Here is a 22,313-nt window from a genome sequence, read left to right as displayed (position 1 = left end):
GGACTCATGAGAGGAAAGGCCTGGGAAGTGGGCATTCCTGGAACAGAGCGGGTTGCTCTACCAGAGTGCGTCAAAGATGCCATTGAAAATTGCCTGAGCCTGAGGAATAAGAGATTGGCTTTTGTTCCAGCTCCATCCATAAATTACTGCACGGCCTCAGGCAGATTTTAACTGCTTTTAGCCACAGTTTCCCCATCTGAAATGGAAAGGATAATGGTATCCAATTCAAGGAGTTGTTTGTAGGACTCATCAGAAGATCCCTTAGCACAGTGCCTGACCTCGCTCAATATTAGCTATGTTGCCGATAGTGCTCTGGAGCTTGGTTTCTTAATCTGAAATGAATTAAGTTGCCCTAGATCAGTGTTTCCTGGTGTAAATTTTATCACGAGCCAGAGCATAACAATGCATAAAGAGCCAGTGTGCCAGGAAGTCATTTGTAGCAGCCAAAGCTCTTAGCGGGGCCGGCAAGGCTGGGCGGGTTGGGGGGACGGAGACTGACAAGACGGCAGCCCCTCTGTTCTAAGACAGTGTCCTAGGAGATTTTTAATGCTCGTGTGGCTCAAGTGCTCTATGGGAGACAGGAAATGCAGCCCTGAGGTTTATATTCACAATATCTAACCGAGACTTGTACAGAGGCCACAGACAAAAGATACTGACATTGCAGAAAAGTAGACGAAGAGTCTAGTGGTCCCACTCCAAGGCACATAACTAGTTAGTGACAGATTCAGAACCAGAAACCCATTCTCTGGTCCCATTTGGGGTTCTTCCTCTGACAACAGGTGACTTCCCAAACTTCATCCTTTCCCCAGCGCTTTGGAGTACACACATGTGAGCCTGAGGACACACGCGCGCAGGCACCAGGCTTGTCAGGAACAGCTGCGGCTCAGATCCCTCCTCCTGCTCCCCTCCCTTGGTTATGCAACTCTTTTCCAATTAGGCTCTCAGTCACACACCATTTGGATTCCCCGACCTTAATCCTGTGCAATGGGGCTGAAATGAATGAGACAGGGCTCCATTCTGGCTTCACAAAGGCTGCATTGTCCAACTCGTGAATGGGTTCCTTCTGCTTGGACCAAGAGGACCGTTTGCAGGGGGGAGGCATCCAGAAAGAGCCCAAGGTCCAGCATAATAACCTGCATGTGCCTCCACGCACATGGGATGGCCCTTTAAAAGGGAGGGCCTGGCTGCGGGAAGCCAGAGACAGCTGGGCCACTGGCAGGAGGGAGAGTGAAGATGGCAGAGACCAGTGCCCTGCCCACCGGCTTTGGGGAGCTCGAGGTGCTGGCTGTGGGGATGGTGCTGCTGGTGGAAGGTGAGCCAGGCAGAACCTGGGGTGCACCGGGGGCCCAGTGGGTTCTGAGGACCCAGGCCACCAATATGGAGCTGGCAAGGAGAAGCGAGGTCCCCAAATCCAGCTGGGTGTCAGGTCCCCTCGACTGCCTTCCCCTGTGTGTCTGGACTCAGGGGGTGTTCTGACAGCTGAACCTGTGAGGTGCAGCACACTGCCTGCCGAGCAGAGAGTAAGCCAGGCAAGGGTCAGGGAGGGAGGGACTTTGAGAGGGGACATCTGCCCAGGAGATGATCAAGAGCCAGGCTTTAGGACTTTTCATGTCCCTCCAGTCGGGAGGAAATTTAATCCACTCCTTAGAAATCCTGCTAAGAATCCCACATAAGATCAGTCCCCTGAAAGGCTCTGGGGACAGACAGCTCTGCCACCTGCTCTTGTGTGACTGGAACCAAGTCCCTTCAGCTCTCTGCCCTCAATGCCTTGACTTTCCGAATGGGTGGTTGTAAAGATTAAATTGGATAATGGGTGTAAAGTGCTAGGCTAAATAGACTCCAGGGCATTTGAATTCATTCTCTCCCATCCTCTCCAGCCCCACCACTATTTTCACTGTGTCTACTCCTATGAGCCTAAGCACTTCCCCTCTGGAGGCAACCTGGGTCCGCAAGGTACCTACCTCAACCTAGAATCCCTAAGATGCTCGCTGAGGCCAGAGCTAGAGAGTGTCAATCCCTGAATCTGTGCCAGCTCGAGCTAAGTTGACGGAGAATGCAGCTTTGGTTCAAAGCAGACCCAGAGAAATCATCAGTCTCTAATGAGAACTGACAACGGAGAGGAAGTGACAGTCATTTGATTGGTCCTGAAGGCTCTGGACACGACTATCTGGTGGCCCCAGCCAGTGTCTCCCTTTCCTGAGAACCCTGCAATCTAGCATCCCTCCAGGTCCTCAAATATGCCATAAAATTTTACCACTTTATTTTTTGGAAGAGGTTTAAATTTACATTTTTATTTCATGTTTGATGATTAGAAATGTCATTATATACATAATGCTTTGGTTTTTATTTTATTTTATTTTAAAAATATTTTTAAAATTTCAATAGCTTTGGGGGTACAAGTCTTTTTTGTTTACATCAATGAATTACATCATGGCAAATTCTGGGATTTCAGTGCACCCATCACCCGAGTAGTGTACATTGTACCTAATATGTAGGTTTTTTTAATCCCACCCCCCTCCCACCCTTCCCGTTCTCCAGTCTCCAAAGTCCATTATGTCCTCTGACTGCCTTTGTGTACTCACAGTTTAGCTCCCACTTGTAACTGAGAACAATCAGTATTTGATTTTCCATTCCTGAGTTACTTCACTTAGAATAATGGTCTCCAGCTCCATCCAAGTTGCTGTAATAAGACATTATTTCATTCTTTTTTGTGACTGAGTATTATTCCATGATGTATATATACCACATTTTCTTTGTCCATTCATTGGTCAGTGGGCACTCGCATTGATTTCGTATCTTTGCAATTGTGAATTGTGCCGCAATAAACATCGATGTGCATGTGTGTTTTTGGCTGGATTAAATGGCAGATCTACTTTTAGTTATTTATGGAATCTCTATACTCTTTTCCATAGAGGTTGTATTAATTTACATTCCAACCAGCAGTGTATAAGCATTCCCTTTCTACCACATCCATGCCATCGATCTATTGTTTTTTGACTTTTTAATGATGGCCATTCTTGTAGGAGTAAGGTGGCATCTCATTGTACCACAGCATGTCTTTGCGCATGCTATTCCCTCCTGGAATGCTCTTCCATGCATTTTCCTGCAGGTAAGTGCTTCTCATAGTTTTGAAGGTGGGATTTTTTTCCGTTCCTCGCTTTAGATGGGGGAAGCTGAGGTTCAGAGAGCTTAAGGAGCAGCAAGCGAGGCAACCAAGCCAAAATTCAAGGTCGGGTCTCTCTGCTTCCTGAGTACGCCCCCTTCACGTTCACTTCCCTGCCTGGTGTCCTGGGCAGCTCCCAGCTCTAACATCAACTCTTCTCCTTGGAGGCTCTCTGACTTTGCTCTACAGTCCTTGGAGAAGGCATTTTGAAATCCAAAAGCCCTGAATTCAAGTTCCAGCTCCACCACTTACTAGCTGTGTACTTAGGGCAAGTTAGCTAGTGTCTCTGAGCCTCAGTTTCCCAGTTATAAATGGAGAAGACAGTATCCAAGTGAAGACTGAATGAGATGACTCATATTAAGTGCTTATCCTGGTGCCTAGTGTGCGCTAAGTGCCCGGCAGGTGTCAGTGATTATGATCGTTACAGCATGAAGCATGCTACACTATATTGATTGTCTTTCTCGTCTGTCTGGGAGGTTGCTGATGCTCCATCCACCCCACGCACCCTGTTCTGACCCCAGCTGGGCTTCAGCAGCCCCAATGCCAGCCCCCACCCTTCGTTTCAGCTCTCTCCGGTCTCAGCCTCAATACCCTGACCATCTTCTCTTTCTGCAAGACCCCGGAGCTGCGGACTCCCTGCCACCTGCTAGTGCTGAGCTTGGCTCTTGCGGACAGTGGGATCAGCCTGAACGCCCTCATTGCAGCCACATCCAGCCTTCTCCGGTACCAGCCCCCTCCCCAGTCCACAGGCCCTGAGATCCTGCCTGGGGCCTGACCTCTGGGCCCCAGGCAGCCAGGCCAAGGGCATTTTTACTACCTACAGAAAATTGGCCAAGGGCAGAGGGTGGGCAAGCTAAAATGCGCTGAATTCCAGATTGATTCTGAAGAATGACTGCTGATTTCTGGAAGACAGGGATTGCTGAAACCTGATGAAAGAGATGGCAGGCTGTGGAGATCAATGGTATAGGTTCTGTAACCAAGCAACCTAGGTTTGCATTCTGGCTTCATTCAGCATTTCTAGTTCTGGGCTTCTTCCATAAATAGGGTATTATTTCCTAACTCATATAGTTCGTTGGAAGTATTTACTTCTATTATGTGTAAATAACTTAAAATAATGCTTGATACCTAGGACTCTAAGTAAGTGTGAAAACAAACGGGGTTTTGTCTAGCGTCTAACACCTCCTTATACACAAACCAGGGTCTTCCATCACAGCTTCAGAAGGTGTTTATAAAATTGTTTTCTGAAGCAGACTGGACATTCTCATTCTGGTTTCGGACACTGCAGACGGAGGCTGGAGCCCACCTGGATGTGTATGCTCCGTGCTGACCAGCCTGGGGGGTCTGCATCAGCGAGAATTCTTCCTCCCACAGTGAATTGAAGCTTCCACCTTTGTTTGGCCCTTTAGGCTGGGGAGGCCTGGGATCTCCCCTCTAACTTTGCCTTCATCTTCTGTGTGACCTTGGCTTCAGTATCTTTGCCTCTTTGAACCTCAGTTTCCCCACCTATCAAATACAGGCATGAGCTCTCCTGTGACAGTGGAATCTGATCACACAGAGAGAGCCTATGGCCCAACTGTGGTGCAGTCAAAGTCACCAAGCATAGAGAGTGTGCATCGGGCTCCACCCCTTCAGCCCAGTTACTTAAGCTCTAACGCCTCATAGGAAAGACACCAATATTAAGGCTCTCCTTGGAGAAACAGGGCAACATTCAGGAATGCACACTCCAGGCTGTACTTGGCAGGTGTGGGAGGTGGAAAGAGTCGGAGGAGAGGGGTCACTGATGCCCAGTGTCTCCCACAGGCGCTGGCCCTACGGCTCGGATGGCTGCCAGGCTCATGGCTTCCAGGGCTTTGTGACAGCGTTGGCCAGCATCTGCAGCAGTGCAGCTATCGCCTGGGGGCGCTATCACCACTACTGCACCCGTATGTATCTGGGCTCCTGGAGTGGAGGGACACCGATGCAGTGTGGAGAGGATAAGAGGCAGGGCGGGGCAGTCAGAACTAGCTACCCCTCCGTGTTTCCCAGGGCAGGGAAGTGTGGGTGGGTGTGAGTGTGCATGCCTATCATGTGTAGGCACTCATTTCAGGAAAGGAGGGAGGGTGGGAGAGTGTGCAGGAGAGCTGTTGAGGCTCTCTTGCCATCACTGCAACCTTGGGCAAGTCAGGGATCCTCTCTGAACCTTAGTCTCCTCCTTTGTGAAATGATTTTTTTTTTTCTTTTTGAGATGGAATTGCTCTTTTGCCCAGGCTGGAGTGCAGTGGCGCGATCTTGGCTAACTGCAACCTCCGCCTCCTGGTTTCAAGTGATTCTTCTGCCTCAGCCTGCCGAGTAGCTGGGACTACAGGCGCGACCACGCCTGGCTAATTTTTGTATTTTTAGTAGACATGGGGTTTCACCATATTGGCCAGGCTGGTCTTGAACTCCTGACCTTGTGATCTACCTGTCTCAGCCTCCCAAAGTGCTGGGATTACAGGCGTGAGCCACTGCGCCTGGCTGAGATGATTTTAATAACTGATCTTAGTTTTATTTTGAAAATCAAATGAGATCAGGGATACAGACAATGCCCTTGCAGTTAGGTACTACTGAGGTGCAGAGAGGCTGTGTGTATGTGTGTGTAGCTAGGCATGTGCCCTGGCACCCCACCATTCCATGAGGCTTCATGAAAACTGTCCAGCTCTAGATTTTCCAATCTGCATTGTCAAATACCATCTTCATAATTGGCCATAACAGTGTGCAAACTGCTCTATTTTTCCTTGATTTTTTTTCTTAAAAGTGACTCATTTTTTAAAATGTAAACACCTGCTTCAAGCTCATTCTAAACAACATCTGGGAAATCACAGGTTTAATGTTCTTATAATTTTAATACAATTAAAATAAAAACCTGTTCACCCAGAGACCATCTAGAACCCTGTTCACCACCATGGGTACATAAACATGTTTTGGGGAGCTGTGGCTCAGCTAACCCTCCTAGCAAACCCTCAGCTTACAGCCTTGGAAGCAGAGGCACAGAGAAGTTAAGCAGCCTGCCTAGGGTCACACAGCTACTAAGGGCAGAGCTGACACTGGGCACGACCTGGTATCTCCAAGTCCTGAGCTATGAATTTGCTCAGCACAGAGGCTGCTGTGAGGTCTATGGCCAGCACAGCCTCAAGCTGTGGCATGGCCTCTTTGGAATCCACAGAACTTCCCTTGCCATAGTCACATGTACAGCCCCCTTCCCTGCAAAGTCACTGCCCATCATGGGTCTCTCCAGGCCAAAATGCTTCCATCGGTCTCATCATTTTGAGTGGCAATAGTTTAGCCTTCCTGTCCACCTGGCCTCAGAGCGCTTCTCCCACTACTTCCATCCCAGCCCCCGCCCCAGTGATCCCTTGGACCATTTTACACACACACACACACACACACACACACCACCTTCTCAGACAGCAACAGGTTTCTCTGCCTCAATATAGAACAGTTAATCCCTATGCCAGAGGCCTTAGATCAAAGCCCTTTCTATACTGAGAGCATGGTAGAGCAGTGTGAAGGCAGGCAAAGGGGAATGAGGAGGTCTGAATTCATCTACTCCATCCCTGGGTGGTTGTAGGCATGTCACCTTGGCCGTCTGTTTCTAAAGCTGAAAGTCTGAGGCAGCACAAGGGTCCAGGTAGGTATTCATTATTGTGCCCACAGAGAATTGCTTGAACCTGGAAAGCAGAGGTTGCAGTGAGCCGAGATGGCACCACTGCACTCCAGCCTGGGCAACAGAATGAGACCATGCTTCAATAAAACAAAAACACAAACAAAAACAAACAAACAAAAACAAGAAGAAGAAAAGAAAAAGCCAGGCACAGTGGCTCATGCCTGTAATCCCAACACTTTGGGAGGCCGAGGTGGGCAAATCACTTGAGGTCAGGAGTTCGAGACCAGCCTGGCCAACATGGTGAAACCCCATCTCTACTAAAAATACAAAAATTAGCTGGGCGTGGTGGCATGAGCCTGTAATTCCAGCTACTTGAGAGGCTGAGGAAGGAGAATCGCTTGAACCTGGGAGGCAGAAGTTGCAGTGAGCCGAGATCATGCCACTGCACTCCAGCCTGGGTGACAGAGCAAGACTGTATCTCAAAAAAAATTTTTTTTAAAAGATTGGAAGAACTAACATCTTAACTATATTGAATCTTCCTATCCATGCACATATTTATTGTGCCCACAGTTGGGTTGGGAGGTGTCTTAGTCTGCCCAGGCTCCTATAATAGAATGCTAAAGACTGGGTGGCTTGAACAATAGAAATTTATTTCTCAGTTATTCAGGCTGGGAAGTCCAAATTCAAGGTGTCAGCATGGTCAGGTTCGTTGAGGGCTAGCTTCTTGGTTTATAGATGTTCACCTTCTTGCCATGTCCTCATATAAAAAGAGAGAGATTGTCACTCTTGTGTTCCTTCTTTTATTTTATTTTTTTGAAACAGAGTCTCACTCTGTTGCCCAGGCTAGAATGTAGTGACACCATCTCAGTACACTGCAACCTCCACCTTCTGGGTTCAAGTGATTCTCTACCTCAGCCTCCTGAGTAGCTGGGACTACAGGTGCATGCACCACGTCCAGTTAATTGTGTCCCTTCTTATAAGGGCACTAATCGCATCATGGGGGCTCCACCCTTATGGCCTAGTTATGTCCCAAAGGCCCCACCTCCAAATGCCATCACATTGGGGATTAGGGCTTCAACATATAAATTTGAGGGGACACGAACATTCAGTTCATATCAGAAGGTCACATCCAAGCAAACTCCATCTGGAGCCCTATCAGTAGAAGCAAAGTGTCAGATGAGGGAGGTTGTAGATATGCTCTTCTCTCCTGATCAAAACCCACCTAGAGACCTGTCCTCTGCCTGGGATCTCATACACAAAGGAGTATGACAAATAAACAGTAGACAGAAGAGGGCACCTGTGAAGTGCATCCTGAAGCCAGATCCAGGAGGAACCACTGGATGGAAAGGACCCAGTGACACTGCAGCAGAGAGGGGGCTTCAGGGAAGGGATCAGAGGTGGTCAAATCAGCATGGCTGGTTCACATCAAAAGATGCTGCTGGGACCCAGCCTCTGCCTTTGGCACTGAGATTGAGCCCCAACCCCCGAGTCAAGCATTCTCAGAGGGTATCCTGGAAGCAGGGGAAGTGGCCTGATTCTGAGCAAGTGCTGAGGATGGTGGTAAGTCCAGACTTCTGCCTCCATCCCCTATGACCCTCACCTGAACCCCTGCCCATGCTTCTTCCTGAACTTTGGCTTTGAAAACACATCTGTCTCTTTGCCACTCCTCCTTGTCTCTGTCCTCTGAAGAAGATGGTATAGTGTGTCTATTTGGAGACCTTCACCATCCATTATCTATTTCGTTCTTCATAACAATCCTCTGAGCAACTCATTATCATTCCCCTTGTGGCAAGGATTATCATTCCCCTTGTGGGCGAGAACACTGGGGCTCAGAGAAGCTTTTCATTTGCCTGAGGCCCTGAGTTATTAAGCATCAGAGCTGCAGTTCTCATTTTGGTGAGTTGCTTAGTTAATCCCTTTCTCAGCCTCAATTTTTTAGACCATGACACAGGGATAAGAAAACCTCCTTCTGGCAGGATGTGGTGACTCAATCCTGTAATCTCAGCACTATGGGAGACTGAGGCGGGTGGATCACTTGAAGGGACACTCTTCAAGATAGGGAAGTCCATTCTTTCTCACTCTACCAGGCCATCTCCTCCTCACAACCTCCTCTTCCTCCTCTGTCCTGGGCAGGCAGCCAGCTGGCCTGGAACTCAGCCATCTCTCTGGTGCTCTTCGTGTGGCTGTCTTCTACCTTCTGGGCAGCCTTGCCCCTCCTGGGTTGGGGACACTATGACTATGAGCCACTGGGGACATGCTGCACCCTGGACTACTCCAAAGGGGACAGGTGAGGTGGGAGGAGCAGCTTCGAGGCTCCTATCCATGGGAATCTTGGCTTTGAAATCCTATGACAAGGGTGCCCCAGCTGAAAATCCAAATGGGAAAATGTGAATGTTTGCCAGATAATCTCAACTCCTTAGTCATGATACCTACATGTAGGCAGACACTGGGACTGGAAAAAGCTGTTCTGAAAACTGGCCGGGTGATGGGAATGCTATGAAAATTGGGACCCAGAGTTGAACCCAAAAAGAGACATCATACAGGGAGCCATTGGCTTGCGTCAGTGATAACAGTCACCAAGCTACACCACCTCTTTGCCGTCTTCAGCACAGTCAGTCATCATGGCTCTGACCTCATCAGTTTCTAGAGGGTGCCATACCCTTGGCACAATAGATTCAAAGAACATTATGGTCCTTCCACTGGGAGGGAACGCCCTGAGCATACGCTATGAGGCAATCCCTGGAGAAATAGAACTGAATGCATGAGGGTCCCCACCCTCATGGGGCTTGTGTTCTGGTACTGCCCCATCAGGCGGCTCTAGGGAGACAAGGGCTTAGGGGGATCCTTTAGAAACTGCCTTGAGGAATGGTCACATGGGCTCCAGCCCCTCTTGCTGCCAGTAGAGCCACGTTGCATTCATCTGCTTTACCCATGGTGTTTAATCATGAGGCATCTGCACTGGACGAAGGGCTTTCCAGGTGATGCCTTTTTGAGAATGCTGGGCCTGGTCCAAGTGTCCCTCCATGGCCCTCCCCAGCCAGGGTCCAGTCCTTCCAGCTGCCCCTCCCTGGTGTACAGCTCCAAGGTGACATAGTCTTCCCTTCAGAAAATGGGAATCTGCCTCCCTGGGACTCCCACCATTCCCTTCACCTCCCCATGACCACTACCTGGGAACCCAGGCTCTTCAACCATTTCTTCAGTGACGTAGTATCCAATCTTCTTGTTATCCAGTCTTCTTTTAAAACCTTTGGGCCTAGAATGCTCCTTGAATGTTCCTTCCTCCTGGTCCACTGACATCCCCACCATTGGGTGAACATGTTTTCCAAACTAAAATTTCCCATTCTTCATGCTTGGGGGACAAACAGGAAAGCAGGGCTGAGCACTTGAACAAGAAAGAGGCCTCTTACTCCTCGGAGCTCCCTGGCTTCTAAAGGCAAGTTCTAGGGGGACTTTGTAGCTCCCTGGCTCCCAAAGGGAATTCACCTGGGACCCGGGAGCAATCACACTGAGTACTTGTCTGAATGGAGCATTTCCCCACATCCGATCATCGAGAGCAGAGCTGGTGGGTCCTTGAGGGCAGCTGGCCACCCCTGAGAGCTGACCCCAGTCCTCCATCCGCTCTCCCTGTAGAAACTTCACCAGCTTCCTCTTCACCATGTCCTTCTTCAACTTCGCCATGCCCCTCTTCATCACGATCACATCCTACAGTCTCATGGAGCAGAAACTGGGGAAGAGCGGTCATCTCCAGGTAAGGAACCCTCCCGGAGTGTTATCTGATGGTGCGGCGCAGCCCCAGGCTCTTGGTGTCCCGAACGAAGAACTGGATGTGACACACACAAATAGCAAAGCAAATTTCATTGCTTTTGCAGCAAAGCAAAGCAGCAAAAGTTTATTCAGCACAGTATTACACTCTCAGAGAGGGGAGGGTGGATCGATCTCTGCGAAGTGAGATCAGCACCAGTTTGGTGTATTTTGGGTTCTTTTATATGTTTATTTTTCTTCTCTTCCCAAGGCTGCCTAATCTCTAGCCAGCGTCTGCCTTTTGATTGATAGGTTACTTAGTTGCTTTGGCCCTTGTGTGCTTGCCTGTCACCTCCATCCCATAATCTTAAGTATATGCATGATACGCAGTCCATATGCATGAGCTTTAATGAGCTTATTATCATACAGGGTCATTTTAAGGATACTTTTTCTCTCTAATGCGCATGCCCATCTCTGAGGAGCTGCTCCTGACAGGTTTGGTCCAGATCTAGCCGGCCATGGGAGCTTCTTACTCACTTTTTAATCTTATTTTTGTTTTGGTTGCTCAACTTCTGTTTCTTGTCTTGCTTCTTGCTCACGGCCTCTTCACCTTGCTTCTGCTTCTACTTATTCTACCCTTTAACCTCCAATTCCCTCTGCTAGTCTCCTGCCTCAAGGGCAGCAGAAATTTCTCGGCTCCACTCAGGGACACCAGGGAATATGAACAATGTGACAGACAGCAACCAGGGGTTTTCTGCGTTTTCAATGATCAAGAGAAAATCCAGCTTGTGCACAGCATAGGATGTTAGAACTGGAAACCACCCTCCCTTTGCTCAGATCGCTAAGGCCTGGGGAGGGAGGATCAGGACTGCTCAGATTCACCCAGACCCGGTAACTCTGGCGACCAGGGCTCCCTGCCGGACACCATCCCTGCTGTTCCACTTAATTCTTGCCAAGGATCTGAGGTTTGGCACAAAGTTACAGTCTTTTTAAATGCTGCTTTTAAAGTGCTTTGAGATGTTTAATTTAATCACAGTCACAGGGTGGTGTCCAAAAGATAAAAATCAAACCTATAAGCACATTTGTCCAAGAAATATAGTACTTCAAAATAAGCCCTCCTAGCCATTTTTAAATTTCTGCGTTACTATTCCCTTGCCACGGTTTTATTTTAACTTGGTCACCTGGATGACCTCCAACAAAGGAGTCCTAACAAGCAACAAAGATTAGAATAAATTCAGATCTTAGTATTATTTCATCTTTGCAACCACTCTATGAGGAAGGAGGTTTTCTCCTTTTTTTTTTTTAGTTTTTTGAGACGGAGTTTTGCTCTTGTCCCCCAGGCTGGAGCGCAATGGCGCAATCTCGGCTCACCGCAACCTCCACCTCCCGGGTTCAAGCGATTCTCCTTCCTCAGCTTCCCGAGTACCTGGGATTATAGGCATGTGCCACCACACCCAGCTAATTTTGTATTTTTGGTAGAGACGGGGTTTCTCCATGTTGGTCAAGCTAGTTTCAAACCCGATCTCAGGTGATCCGCCCGCCTCTGCCTCCTAAAGTGTTGGGATTATAGGCATAAGCCGCTATGCCCAGCCTTCTCTTTTCTTTTCTTTTCTTTTTTTCTTTTGAGACAAGGTCTTACTCTGTTGCCCAGGCTGGCGTGCAATGGCAATCTCGGCTCACTGCAACCTCCGTCTCCCGGGTTCAAGCGATTCTCCTGACTCACCCTCCCTAGTAGCTGGGATTACAGGCACCCGCCACCATGCCTGGCTAATTTTTCTATCTTTTGTATCTGTTGGCCAGGCTGGTCTTGAACTCCTGACCTCAGGTGATCCACCCATTTCCGCCTCCCAAAGTGCTGGGATTACAAGCTTGAGCCACCGCGCCCGGCCAGAAGGAGGTTTTCTTATCCCTGTGCCGTGGACTGAAAAATTGAGGTTGAGATGGGCGTTAACTAAGCAACTCACCAAAAGCCACACACCTGGATTCAAACTTAGGTCTGGGACTCCACCACCCACGTGGTCAATCACAGTGCATGAAAGAAACTCTCTTTTTTTTTTTTTTTTAAAGTCACTTCATCTGCCACTTTATTTATTTATTGTAAATTGGAAAAGGACTGTGCAAATCTATTTTAGCTGCAGCCCCGATGCTCCCCCGAGGTCAGAAGGAGAGAAAGGACTTTGCTGGGACCAGAATCCAGTCCCCTGGCTCCCAGCTGGCTGCTAGCATAGGCGCCGCCTCCAGACTGTCCTCCGCGATGCCCGTCCCAAACTCTGTCTGGAGGCGCAAAGTTCGCATTTATTGGAGGCGCAGGCAGCCAGGAGACAAGGCTGCCACCATGATCTCCTCATTTTTCTGGGTTGACTTTAAACCATTGTCTCTGGTGGGCATCGTTAAGGTCACACGCAGGGGTCCAGGGACCTCATCCCAAGCTAAGCGGCTTCCGGAGACCGCACAGCCTCTCCAGGGGATTCCACGTCTCACGGCCTCGGCTCCCGGGAGGGCCCCGCAGTGCTGAGCTCCCTTTCCCCCACCCCCAAATAAGGGACAATTAAGAGAAAAAAAAGTCTCTTGCTCAACATATTTTAAAAATCCAAGATGGAAGAAAATATGTTCTCTTTCACCTTAATCACCCTCTTTGTTAAAGAAAGTCATGTCAGGGAGAAAACAGGCAGGAACTTTAGCGTCAGTTTGCTCGTTCGCGTGTGTGTGTTTGGGGGTGGGGGGTAGGAACCCGGCCGCTCCCGCTGAAATTAAAGCGCGAGTCTTGCGCCCCCTCATGGCGCCACGCGGCACCCCAGCGTCTCCCGCTCTCCGGACAAGCCCCGTCCCCGCTGATTATATTTCACTTTGGGAGCCCAGGCAGGGTGGTCTCGCCAGGTGGCTGTAGTTGTGGATGACCAGTTGGTTCTAGGACTGAGGCCTGAGGGCAGCTCAGCCTGGGGTCCCTTGAGCACGCAGTCACGGAGCCCAGGACTCCTCTTAAAGAGCACAGACCCGGGCCAGGCACAGTGGCTCATGCCTGGAATCCCAGCACGTTGGAAGGCCGAAGGAGGAGGATCCCTTGAGCCCAGGAATTCGAGACCAGCCTAGGAAATATAGTGAGACCCTGTCTGTATTTGACAAACAAACAAAGAGTACAACCCAGGGGTAAGCTCATTATCCACCCAGTCTCGGCCTCCAGCCACGTCAGGTATTATCAGGCCATTTTACAGACACAGCAACTGAGGTCAGGCAAGCTTAAATAAAAGGCTTAAGGTCACACAGTCTTAAACAACAGAGAGGCCCATCTGGTCCCAAGTTCCCCTGCAGACTCAGCTCCCTCCTGAAGCGTGGCTCATGCTGCCCAGCCCTGCTGAGTGCTGACCTGGTCTTCTTGGCCACATGGGGCTGTGGGCCACCTGGAGCAAGCTGACATCTCCTGCCACAATTTCTCCCCAGGTAAACACCACTCTGCCAGCAAGGACGCTGCTGCTCGGCTGGGGCCCCTATGCCATCCTGTATCTATACGCCGTCATCGCAGACGTGACTTCCATCTCCCCCAAACTGCAGATGGTACAGATACTTCTAGTACCCAAAGCTAGACCCCTGTCAGTCTTTATGTCTCCGTCTCACCTCATCTCACTTTCTGGATTTATGGCCTCTGTGTCAGTCTCTTCCTGTCTGTGTTTCTTCCTTTGGATACTCACAATGCATAGAGCATTAGTTTGCCTCCCTAATCCCCTACCTCGTCCCTGAGTCATACCAGGCTGCTGCTTGACATTGCCCAAACCTCATGTGAGATGACAGGGACAGCCAGCCAGATGGTGCAGATAAGGACTCTGTGACTAGGGGTTGAGATTGGTGCCCAGGCTGGGAGCAGGTGGGTCTGGACAAGAGTATGACTCCATGGGCTCCATGAGCCATGAATCTCTGCCAACTAGTGAGGGAAGGCTCCAAGGCTGCAGAACTAAATGATTGGCAGCTGCAGGTGGGGGTGACTGAGGTCACCAGGTGGGACCAGAGAGAGGAGCAGTGGCTTTGAAGCTTCTTTTCTGGACTTTTCTGCCACAACAGGTGCCCGCCCTCATTGCCAAAATGGTGCCCACGATCAATGCCATCAACTATGCCCTGGGCAATGAGATGGTCTGCAGGGGGATCTGGCAGTGCCTCTCACCGCAGAAGAGCGAGAAGGACCGAGCCAAGTGAGCCTACCATCCTGGACTGAGCCCCAGGCTGGGAGGCTGCCCCAGGAGTCCGGCCCAGCAGCCTCAGCGGCCAAGCCCAGACACTCACCTACCTTCCCCAATGGCCCCGTGGAGCCTGGCCCTAGGCTGGACACAAGGATTCAGAAAGATAACAGGCTGCACAGAAAGAGCCAGATGGACCTGAGTGTCGGTCATAGCCCTCTACACTCGAGACTGAGAGTCTTCAGGAAAGTCACTCCTTTTAAAAAATAATAATAAATTTAAGGGGGTACATTGCAGTTTTGTTACATGGATAGATTGCTTAGTGGTGAAGTCTGGGCTTTTAGTGTAACCATCACCCTAATAATATACATCGTACCCATTAAGTAATTTCTCATCCCTCACCCCCTGCCACCTTGTCACCCTTCTGAGTCTCCAGTGTCTATTATTCTACACTCCGTGTCCATGTGTATACATTATTTAGCTCCCACTTACAAGTGAGAACATGTGGTATTTGACTTTCTGTTTTAGAGTTATTTCACTTAAAAGAATGACCTCCAGTTTCATCCATGTTGCTGCAAAAGACATGATCTCATTCTTTTTTATGGCAGTGTAGTGTTCCATTCCATATATACACACACACACACACACACACACACATATATACATACACGCACACATACATTTTCTTTAACCAATCGTCTATTGATGGATTGATTCCATATCTTTGCTACTATAAACAGTGCTGTGATAAGCATACAAGTGCAGGTTTCTTTTTGATACACTGATTTCTTTTCCTTTGTGTAGATACCAATAGTAGGACTGCTGGATCAAATGGTAGCTCTATTTTTAAGACAGTATGGAGAAATCACCATACTGTTTTCCATAGGGGCTGTACTAATTTACAGTCCCACCAACAGTGTATAGGTGTTCTCTTTTCTCTGCATCCTCACCAATATCTGTTATTTTTTGACTTTTTAATAATAGCCATTCTCACTGGTGTGAGATAAGATCTCACTGTGGTTTTAATTTCCATTTCTCTGATGACTTTTGATGTTGAGCATTTTTTCATATGCCTCTTAGACACCTGGTATGTATTCTTTTTGAAAAAAATGTCTATTCATGTCTTTTACCCACTTTTTAATGACATTATTTGGATTTTTTGTGTGTGTGGAGTTGTTTGAATTTCTTATATATTCTGGATAACAGTCCCCTACTGGATACATAGTTTGCAAATATTTTCTCCTGTTCTGCAGGTTGTTCATTCTGTTGATGGTTTATTTTGCTGTGCAAACACTTTTTTAGTTTAATTAAGTCCCATTTGTCTATTTTTGGTTTTGTTGCTTGTGCTTTTAAGGTTTCTGTCATGAATTCTTTGCCTAGACCAATGCCCAGAAGAGTTTTTCCTAGATTTTCTTCTAAGATTTTTATAGTGTCAGTTCTTACACTTAAGTTTTTAATCCATCTTGAGTTTATTTTATTTATTTATTTTTTTAAGACGGAGTCCTGCCCTGTCACCCAGGCTGAAGTACAGTAGTGCTATCATAGCTCACTGCAACCCTTGCCTTCCAGGTTCAAGCAGTTCTCATGCCTCAGCTTCCTAAGTAGCTGGGATTACAGGCATGCACCACTATGCCTGGCTAATTTTTTGTGTTTTTAGTAGAGACAGGGTTTCACCATGTTGGACAGGCTGTTCTCAAATTCCTGACCTCAAGTGATCCACCTGCCTCGGCCTCCCAAAGTGATGGGATTACAAGCATGAGCCACTGTGTCTATCCTTGAGTTGATTTTTATATATGGTGAGAGATATGTGTCCAGTTTCATTCTTCTGCATATGGCAATTTAATTTTCCCAGCACCGTTTATTGAAAAGGGTGTCCTAACATCACTCCTTCTGAACCTTCTAACCCTTAACATAAGGATGTTAATACGGACTTCACAGGGTTGTTGTGAGGCTTGAAGATAACATGTACTCACTAAGCACGTAGAAAATACTCATTAACTGCCGGGCGCGGTGGCTCAAGCCTGTAATCCCAGCACTTTGGGAGGCCGAGACGGGCGGATCACGAGGTCAGAAGATCGAGACCATCCTGGCTAACACGGTGAAACCCCGTCTCTACTAAAACTACAAAAAAACTAGCCGGGCGAGGTGGCGGGCGCCTGTAGTTCCAGCTACTCAGGAGGCTGAGGCAGGAGAATGGCGTAAACCCGGGAGGCGGAGCTTGCAGTGAGCTGAGATCCGGCCACTGCACTCCAGCCTGGGCGACAGAGCGAGACTCCGTCTCAAAAAAAAAAAAAAAAAGAAAATACTCATTAAAACAGAGCTGTTCGTTAAGTCTTGGCCATGCCCTCCAGGGACTCAGTCTTACATAGAAATGGGTAAAAGCCCCAGGGTTTGCTTGTGGGAGCGCAAGTCAGACTGCCAGCACTCAAACACCACGTCTTAAATCGTGATCTGCTGCCTGTCACTTCCTCTGCCTGTGCATCGTTTCCCAAGTTGGGAGGTGAGATGACAGCAATGGCAACTTGACTACACAGAAAGGACCAGAACATTCCCTGGCATGGTAAGTGCTCACGGAGTATCAGCCACCAGCACATGCCAGTCAAAGACAGCCTCTGGTAATATGGGGCTTGGCCTGCACATTGTTTTAAAATGTTTTGAGGTTTGTTGCCAACATTTAAAAATCAGGAAAATTTATTTAAATCCAGATGTCAGAAGGTGAGGCTACCTTCCTACATGGTTACAGTTTGCAGAGTTCAGGGCAGGTCAACCCTTTGCCCAGGACACATGCTCTTCTGGCAACTGCAGTGCCTGTGTCCCCTGTGGGTCCTGTAAGCCTCTGGGTTTGTGACAAGAGCCATCCCGGGTCCCCAAGAGAAGGAGACAAGGCCAAATACATCAGCGTCCTCATCTGTGCTCAGAGGAGAGGCAGGGAGGAAGGTGGTTTGGTCAGGCTGCTTTCAGGGATGGCTTAAGCTCAAGCCCTGCATTCCCAAGGCTTCCTGCAGGAGGGAAAGGAGGGCTTGGGGATGGCCACCCTGGCCTGGGTTGGCAAGAGATGGGAAGGGCTGAAGCAGCACCTGGTGGGGAATGACCACAGTCCTGCCTGAAGCTACTCACTTCAGAAGCCCCATGTCTGCCCACACCCCCAATTCCCACTCATGGAGTGGGCTTGGGGACACTCATCACCTTCAGGCTCTTCTGCCCATGTTCCCAAGCACTGTTAGGATCTTTGTCCCCTGTGACAGACACTGTGTGCAGGGCCTCTCCTCTGCCCTCCTTCCCAGTCAGCCCACAACCTCCCCTGCACCCCTGCCTTCTTTTAAGCAGCTCAGCTGCCTCTGGGAGAAGAGGACAAAGGAGATGGCTGAATCCTATCTGAAGTCCACCTCCCCGTGGGCCCTTGGCACAGTCACTGAGCTGGCATAGGAATCAAAGTCCGCCCATCCCTGGCACTTGGCCGGGCAGAAGTCAGACCACAGCCCTCAAAGGCCTAAATCCTTCTCAGACTCGCTTTGCTCTGCCCGACCCCTACGGTGATGGATTCACAGCCCTCAAGCTCTCTGCTGATTTTCTACAATGACTATGTACCACTTTTGCAATCACAGAAACATGTAAAGAAAAATGTTACTTCTATCTCCTTCAAGTGTTTTATCCCTGGCTGTAGTTGTATGTTCCCTGCAGAGCCTGTGGGCCTCTGGGTTTGTGACAGTAATGCAGGAGTCCCCATCCCTGAATATATATCTGTATATCTGGTGAGTCCCAGGGTCCTGCAGGGAAATGGAGATGGTGGGCAAGGTGACTGAGGAAGTCTGATGATGAAGACGCAACTGACCCAGGACCATGGAGGCAGGTCTGTCCCACAGAGCGCAGGGGAGGAATAGATAAGCCCCATCAGTCTAAGTCTGTTGAACATCACTCCCCACCAGCCTTCCTCTCCTGCCTCCCTCCCAGCCTCCTCTGGAGCAACTGCTCACCCTTTCCTGGGCACCCCTAGGTCTTTTTTCTCCATTCACTTGTGTCCCTTTAATGCCACCCCCTGCAGACACAGTGAGTTTAAGGGGGACACATCAACAAGGTCCCCCCACCTGCGTTAGTCATCACTAGCACCACAATGCTCTCTCCAAGTTTCGTGCAGCCCTGGAGAACTGGGGCCACATTGTGGAAAGGGAAACAAGAGCTAGGTGAGAAGACTGAGTGTGGAGAATTCAGGAAGGAAGAAAGAAGGGTGAAAATAGCAGAGAATGTGCTAGAACCTCATCTACAGAGCTCGAGGGCTCAGGGCATCTTCATTGGAGGCCCGGGGAACCAGCCTAACCTTCCCCTGCCCTGGCCTCTAACCATACTCTACACCAAAGACCACACTGATACGCAGACACACAGGCTGGACTTGGAAGAGGCCGCCAGGAGGCAGGTGGACGTCCAGAACCAGCAAGCACCAAGTACCAGAAAATTCCACCTCCAGCAATCACTTCCTCATTTGTAAGCCAGCATCCATTTGACCCCCTGAATTCCTGTGTGTCACTTAGTTCTGACATACTCACCTATCCATCCAATACATATCTACTGAACAGCTGCTGTGTGTCAGACACGCGCTCGATGTGACGACGCACCAAGATCCTTTCCAGATACTGCCAGAAAATGTCCACTGTCTCTTTGTCTCTTCGTTACATTTGTGAGGAAAACACAGTTGTTAACAATAGCTAGGAAATCAAATATAGAAATTACGGTACAGCCATGTCCAAGTAAGTGGAATCAGGTATAATAATAAGGGTGATCAAGATAGCCCAGAAATTTCCTTCTGAATCTCCGCAAGTCATTATCACAAAACTAAACACTTATCCCTGGCTCTAGATAAATTAAACGTGCACTCTCTGCTTCATTGTGTACTTGGTTTAATTGTATTTCAAGAGAATTATCCCCCACTGAATTTCAATGTGTAGCCAATTTTAACCCCATTCTGGATTTTTAAAATTTTCTGTTCGACTTGGAAATCATCGTGTTTTTTTTTTCTTTGCTTTCTCTCTCTCTTCTTTTAAACCACGTAGTCCTCTGTAAGAAAACCACCATTATTTCTAAGAACAGTTTTCCCTAAATTGTCATCCACAGAGGAAGGCCCCATAACATACACTCCTGTAGTGTGATCAGGACCTGCCTTCCCCTCACTGGGTAAACTTGGGAGTCAAGACCCCCTCTGGCCCATCCCCTCCATCATCTCAGTCCCCCAGGGCTCTGACACAGGCAGAAGGTTCTCAAACACTACCGAAATTTTTTTCTCGAAACTAGATGTTTGTGGTGGACTGAATGTTTGTGTCCCCTGAAATACCTATGTTGAAACCCAGTACAGTTAAATGAAGTAATAAGAGCGGAGCCCTGATCCCATAGGATTGTGTGCTTATGAGAAGAGACACTGGAGAGCCTTAGCTCCCTCTTCCCCCACCCCACACATACGTCCAGGAAGGACCATGTAAGTTCACTGTGAAAAGTTGGCCCAGCCCAAGGAGAGAGCCCTCACCAGACACCAACACTGCCAGCACCTTGATCTCCGACTTCCAGCCTCCAGAAATATGCAAAATAAATTTGTGTTGCTTGAGCCACCCAGTCTATGTATTTTGTTACAGCAGCTTTAACAAACTAATACAATGGTACATCAAAGCTCATCATTGAAACAGATGTTAGTGGAGGGGACCAAGAGCCCAGCTGGTGTCCCCAGCCTGGGAACACCCAGTGCCACTTCTGCAGAACCTGGGGATTGTAAAAATCCAGTTTAAAAGTTGTAAAATTTGGCTTCTAAGATCCCTTCCCACTCTAAGATCCATTGATTTTAGAATGTATTTAAGTTATTTCGCAAAGAAATGTAAGTACAGTAGGATATTATCACCCACCTCATCCTCTTGCTGGGAAAGATGGCTCTGCCTATTGCCAAATTGCCTATTGCCAAACGGACTTGACGTCACAAATAAAGTAGAAAGTTGTAACCAAGGTAAAGGATTGGCCCCTTCTAGAGACCTTCACTGGCACAGTTTTCCTGGGGAAGGAAAGGGCTGTGCATTTGACTGGCTAACAAGAAAGTAGATACCAACTAGATACTGCCTGAACTATAAAGTATCTATATTCCCTCTTAAAGGGAAAAGGGATTCTGCAAATTTTCTACATAAATATTTTAATTGGCAAAGAAGTTGGTCTAATTTATTCATATCTTTCTTTTTGCCACAAAATTAATAGAATTTCTGCTGTTCTCCCTATCAGAGATACTCCTGGTCCAATTCTCTCAAATACAAGCTCACTCTCCTTCCCACCACAACTGCCTCCCTTCTTCTTGTGTTCCCTATGTATGTAAATATCACTATTATCTGTCCTGTCATCTGAGGTAAACGAAGAGAGAAGAAGGGAAAAGCAGAGCTCTGACATGCATAAATACTCGCACTGGGTAGAATGTGAGGGTGGCGCAGTGCTCAGCAGGTACCACAAGGTGGCAATGCCCTCTACCTGATCAATGCATCCTGAGCTGCCAACCCTGATTCCTGCAGTTTCCAACACACTTTCCTGTGGCTGCTTGTGGTACAAGAAGCCTGATGCTTAGCTGTTTCTACCTCAAATGATGACATGATTCCACATCTGTCTCTTTCTTAAAGGAAACAGAGTGTCATGCCCATTGGCCAGAGGAGTCTTTGATGGCCCCGAGGAATCAGTCTCTTTTCTCTGCCTATAGAACAGCCATTGAATGTCTAGCCAAATGGAGGCCTCTAAGGCCCCACACACCACAGCATTTTGATAAGAGTTCTGGGCCTGGGTTTTGTCTTTGTCTGATTGATAAGTCAGGGCAGTCCCTGGATTTCTCCGACCTGGGATTGTTCATCTGAAAAGTAGTGGTAATTACCTCTCATGCTGTGATCATAGGTGGAAGCCCACTGAAAACTATGGGGTGTGCGGCAGAAGGGTTCAGAGAAGCACCCCACACCTCAGGCAGAGGCACAACAAATGACATTTGGCAATTGTGGGCAATGTTTCTAAGGTAACGAGGGCTGGAAAGGCCCTGGGTGAAGGCCAGAGACATAATCCTTAAGTCTGCCTTCTGTTCTCACTTGAGGTAACTTGCTGCTCCCCTCTTAAGCTGCTCCTTGGCCCCAACATCACACACCTGCTCTTCCCTCCGTCCACCTGGCAGCTCTCACAATGGCCTCCATTGTCCCCTGCACAGCATCCTCAGCTCAGCTGCCCTGCCCTCTGCAGCTGTCCAACACATGCACTGCCTTCGCCTTCTAGATCACAGCCAGCTTGGCAGATTGGAAAGGACTCAGCTTTGGGTGTCGGAAATCCCTGGGCATGAATCCAGGATTTACCATTTATTCAATGTGACAAAGATTCTCTGCTTGACCAAACTTGAGTCAGGCTCTTGAACCTTCTTCTAGGCCCATCTCTGAACTTCCTTGTAACATCCAGTTGTAGCAAAGAACCCTATTAAGTTAGTTTAGCAAGAACTATCAGCCCCTCGATATCTGATCAGGTTCCTCAGCCTGCACCATCCCCCAGGTGATTTCTGAACACCCTGGACTGTCTTCAGCAAGATTCTTGTTCGATAGGTTTAGCCAGAATCCCCTTTATTCTTGATGTTTCATCTTAG

The 22,313-nt window shown here is 48.5% G+C and overlaps 1 protein-coding gene across 2 annotated transcripts; it reads left to right on the top strand.

Annotated features, from left to right (window-relative positions):
* The first annotated feature begins 1,141 nt into the window (after positions 1-1,141).
* RGR (retinal G protein coupled receptor) lies at positions 1,142-16,315 on the top strand. 2 transcript variants are annotated; one of them, XM_007962740.3, is made up of 7 exons: positions 1,142-1,312; positions 3,730-3,886; positions 4,964-5,085; positions 8,919-9,072; positions 10,416-10,533; positions 13,965-14,078; positions 14,580-16,315. In XM_007962740.3, the coding sequence occupies exons 1-7, from the start codon at positions 1,234-1,236 to the stop codon at positions 14,709-14,711; spliced, it is 876 nt and encodes a 291-aa protein (XP_007960931.1). In that variant the 5' UTR covers positions 1,142-1,233; the 3' UTR covers positions 14,712-16,315. The 2 variants fall into 2 exon arrangements, with proteins under 2 accessions (XP_007960931.1, XP_007960933.1); XM_007962742.3 differs by lacking the exon at positions 13,965-14,078.
* The last annotated feature ends 5,998 nt before the right edge of the window (positions 16,316-22,313 follow it).

This window comes from Chlorocebus sabaeus, chromosome 9 (genome assembly GCF_047675955.1).
Source record: "Chlorocebus sabaeus isolate Y175 chromosome 9, mChlSab1.0.hap1, whole genome shotgun sequence".
Classification (NCBI taxonomy): Eukaryota; Metazoa; Chordata; class Mammalia; order Primates; family Cercopithecidae; genus Chlorocebus; species Chlorocebus sabaeus.
The sequence above is the reverse complement of the archived record's forward strand: the minus strand, read 5'-3'. Positions and strand labels throughout refer to the sequence as shown.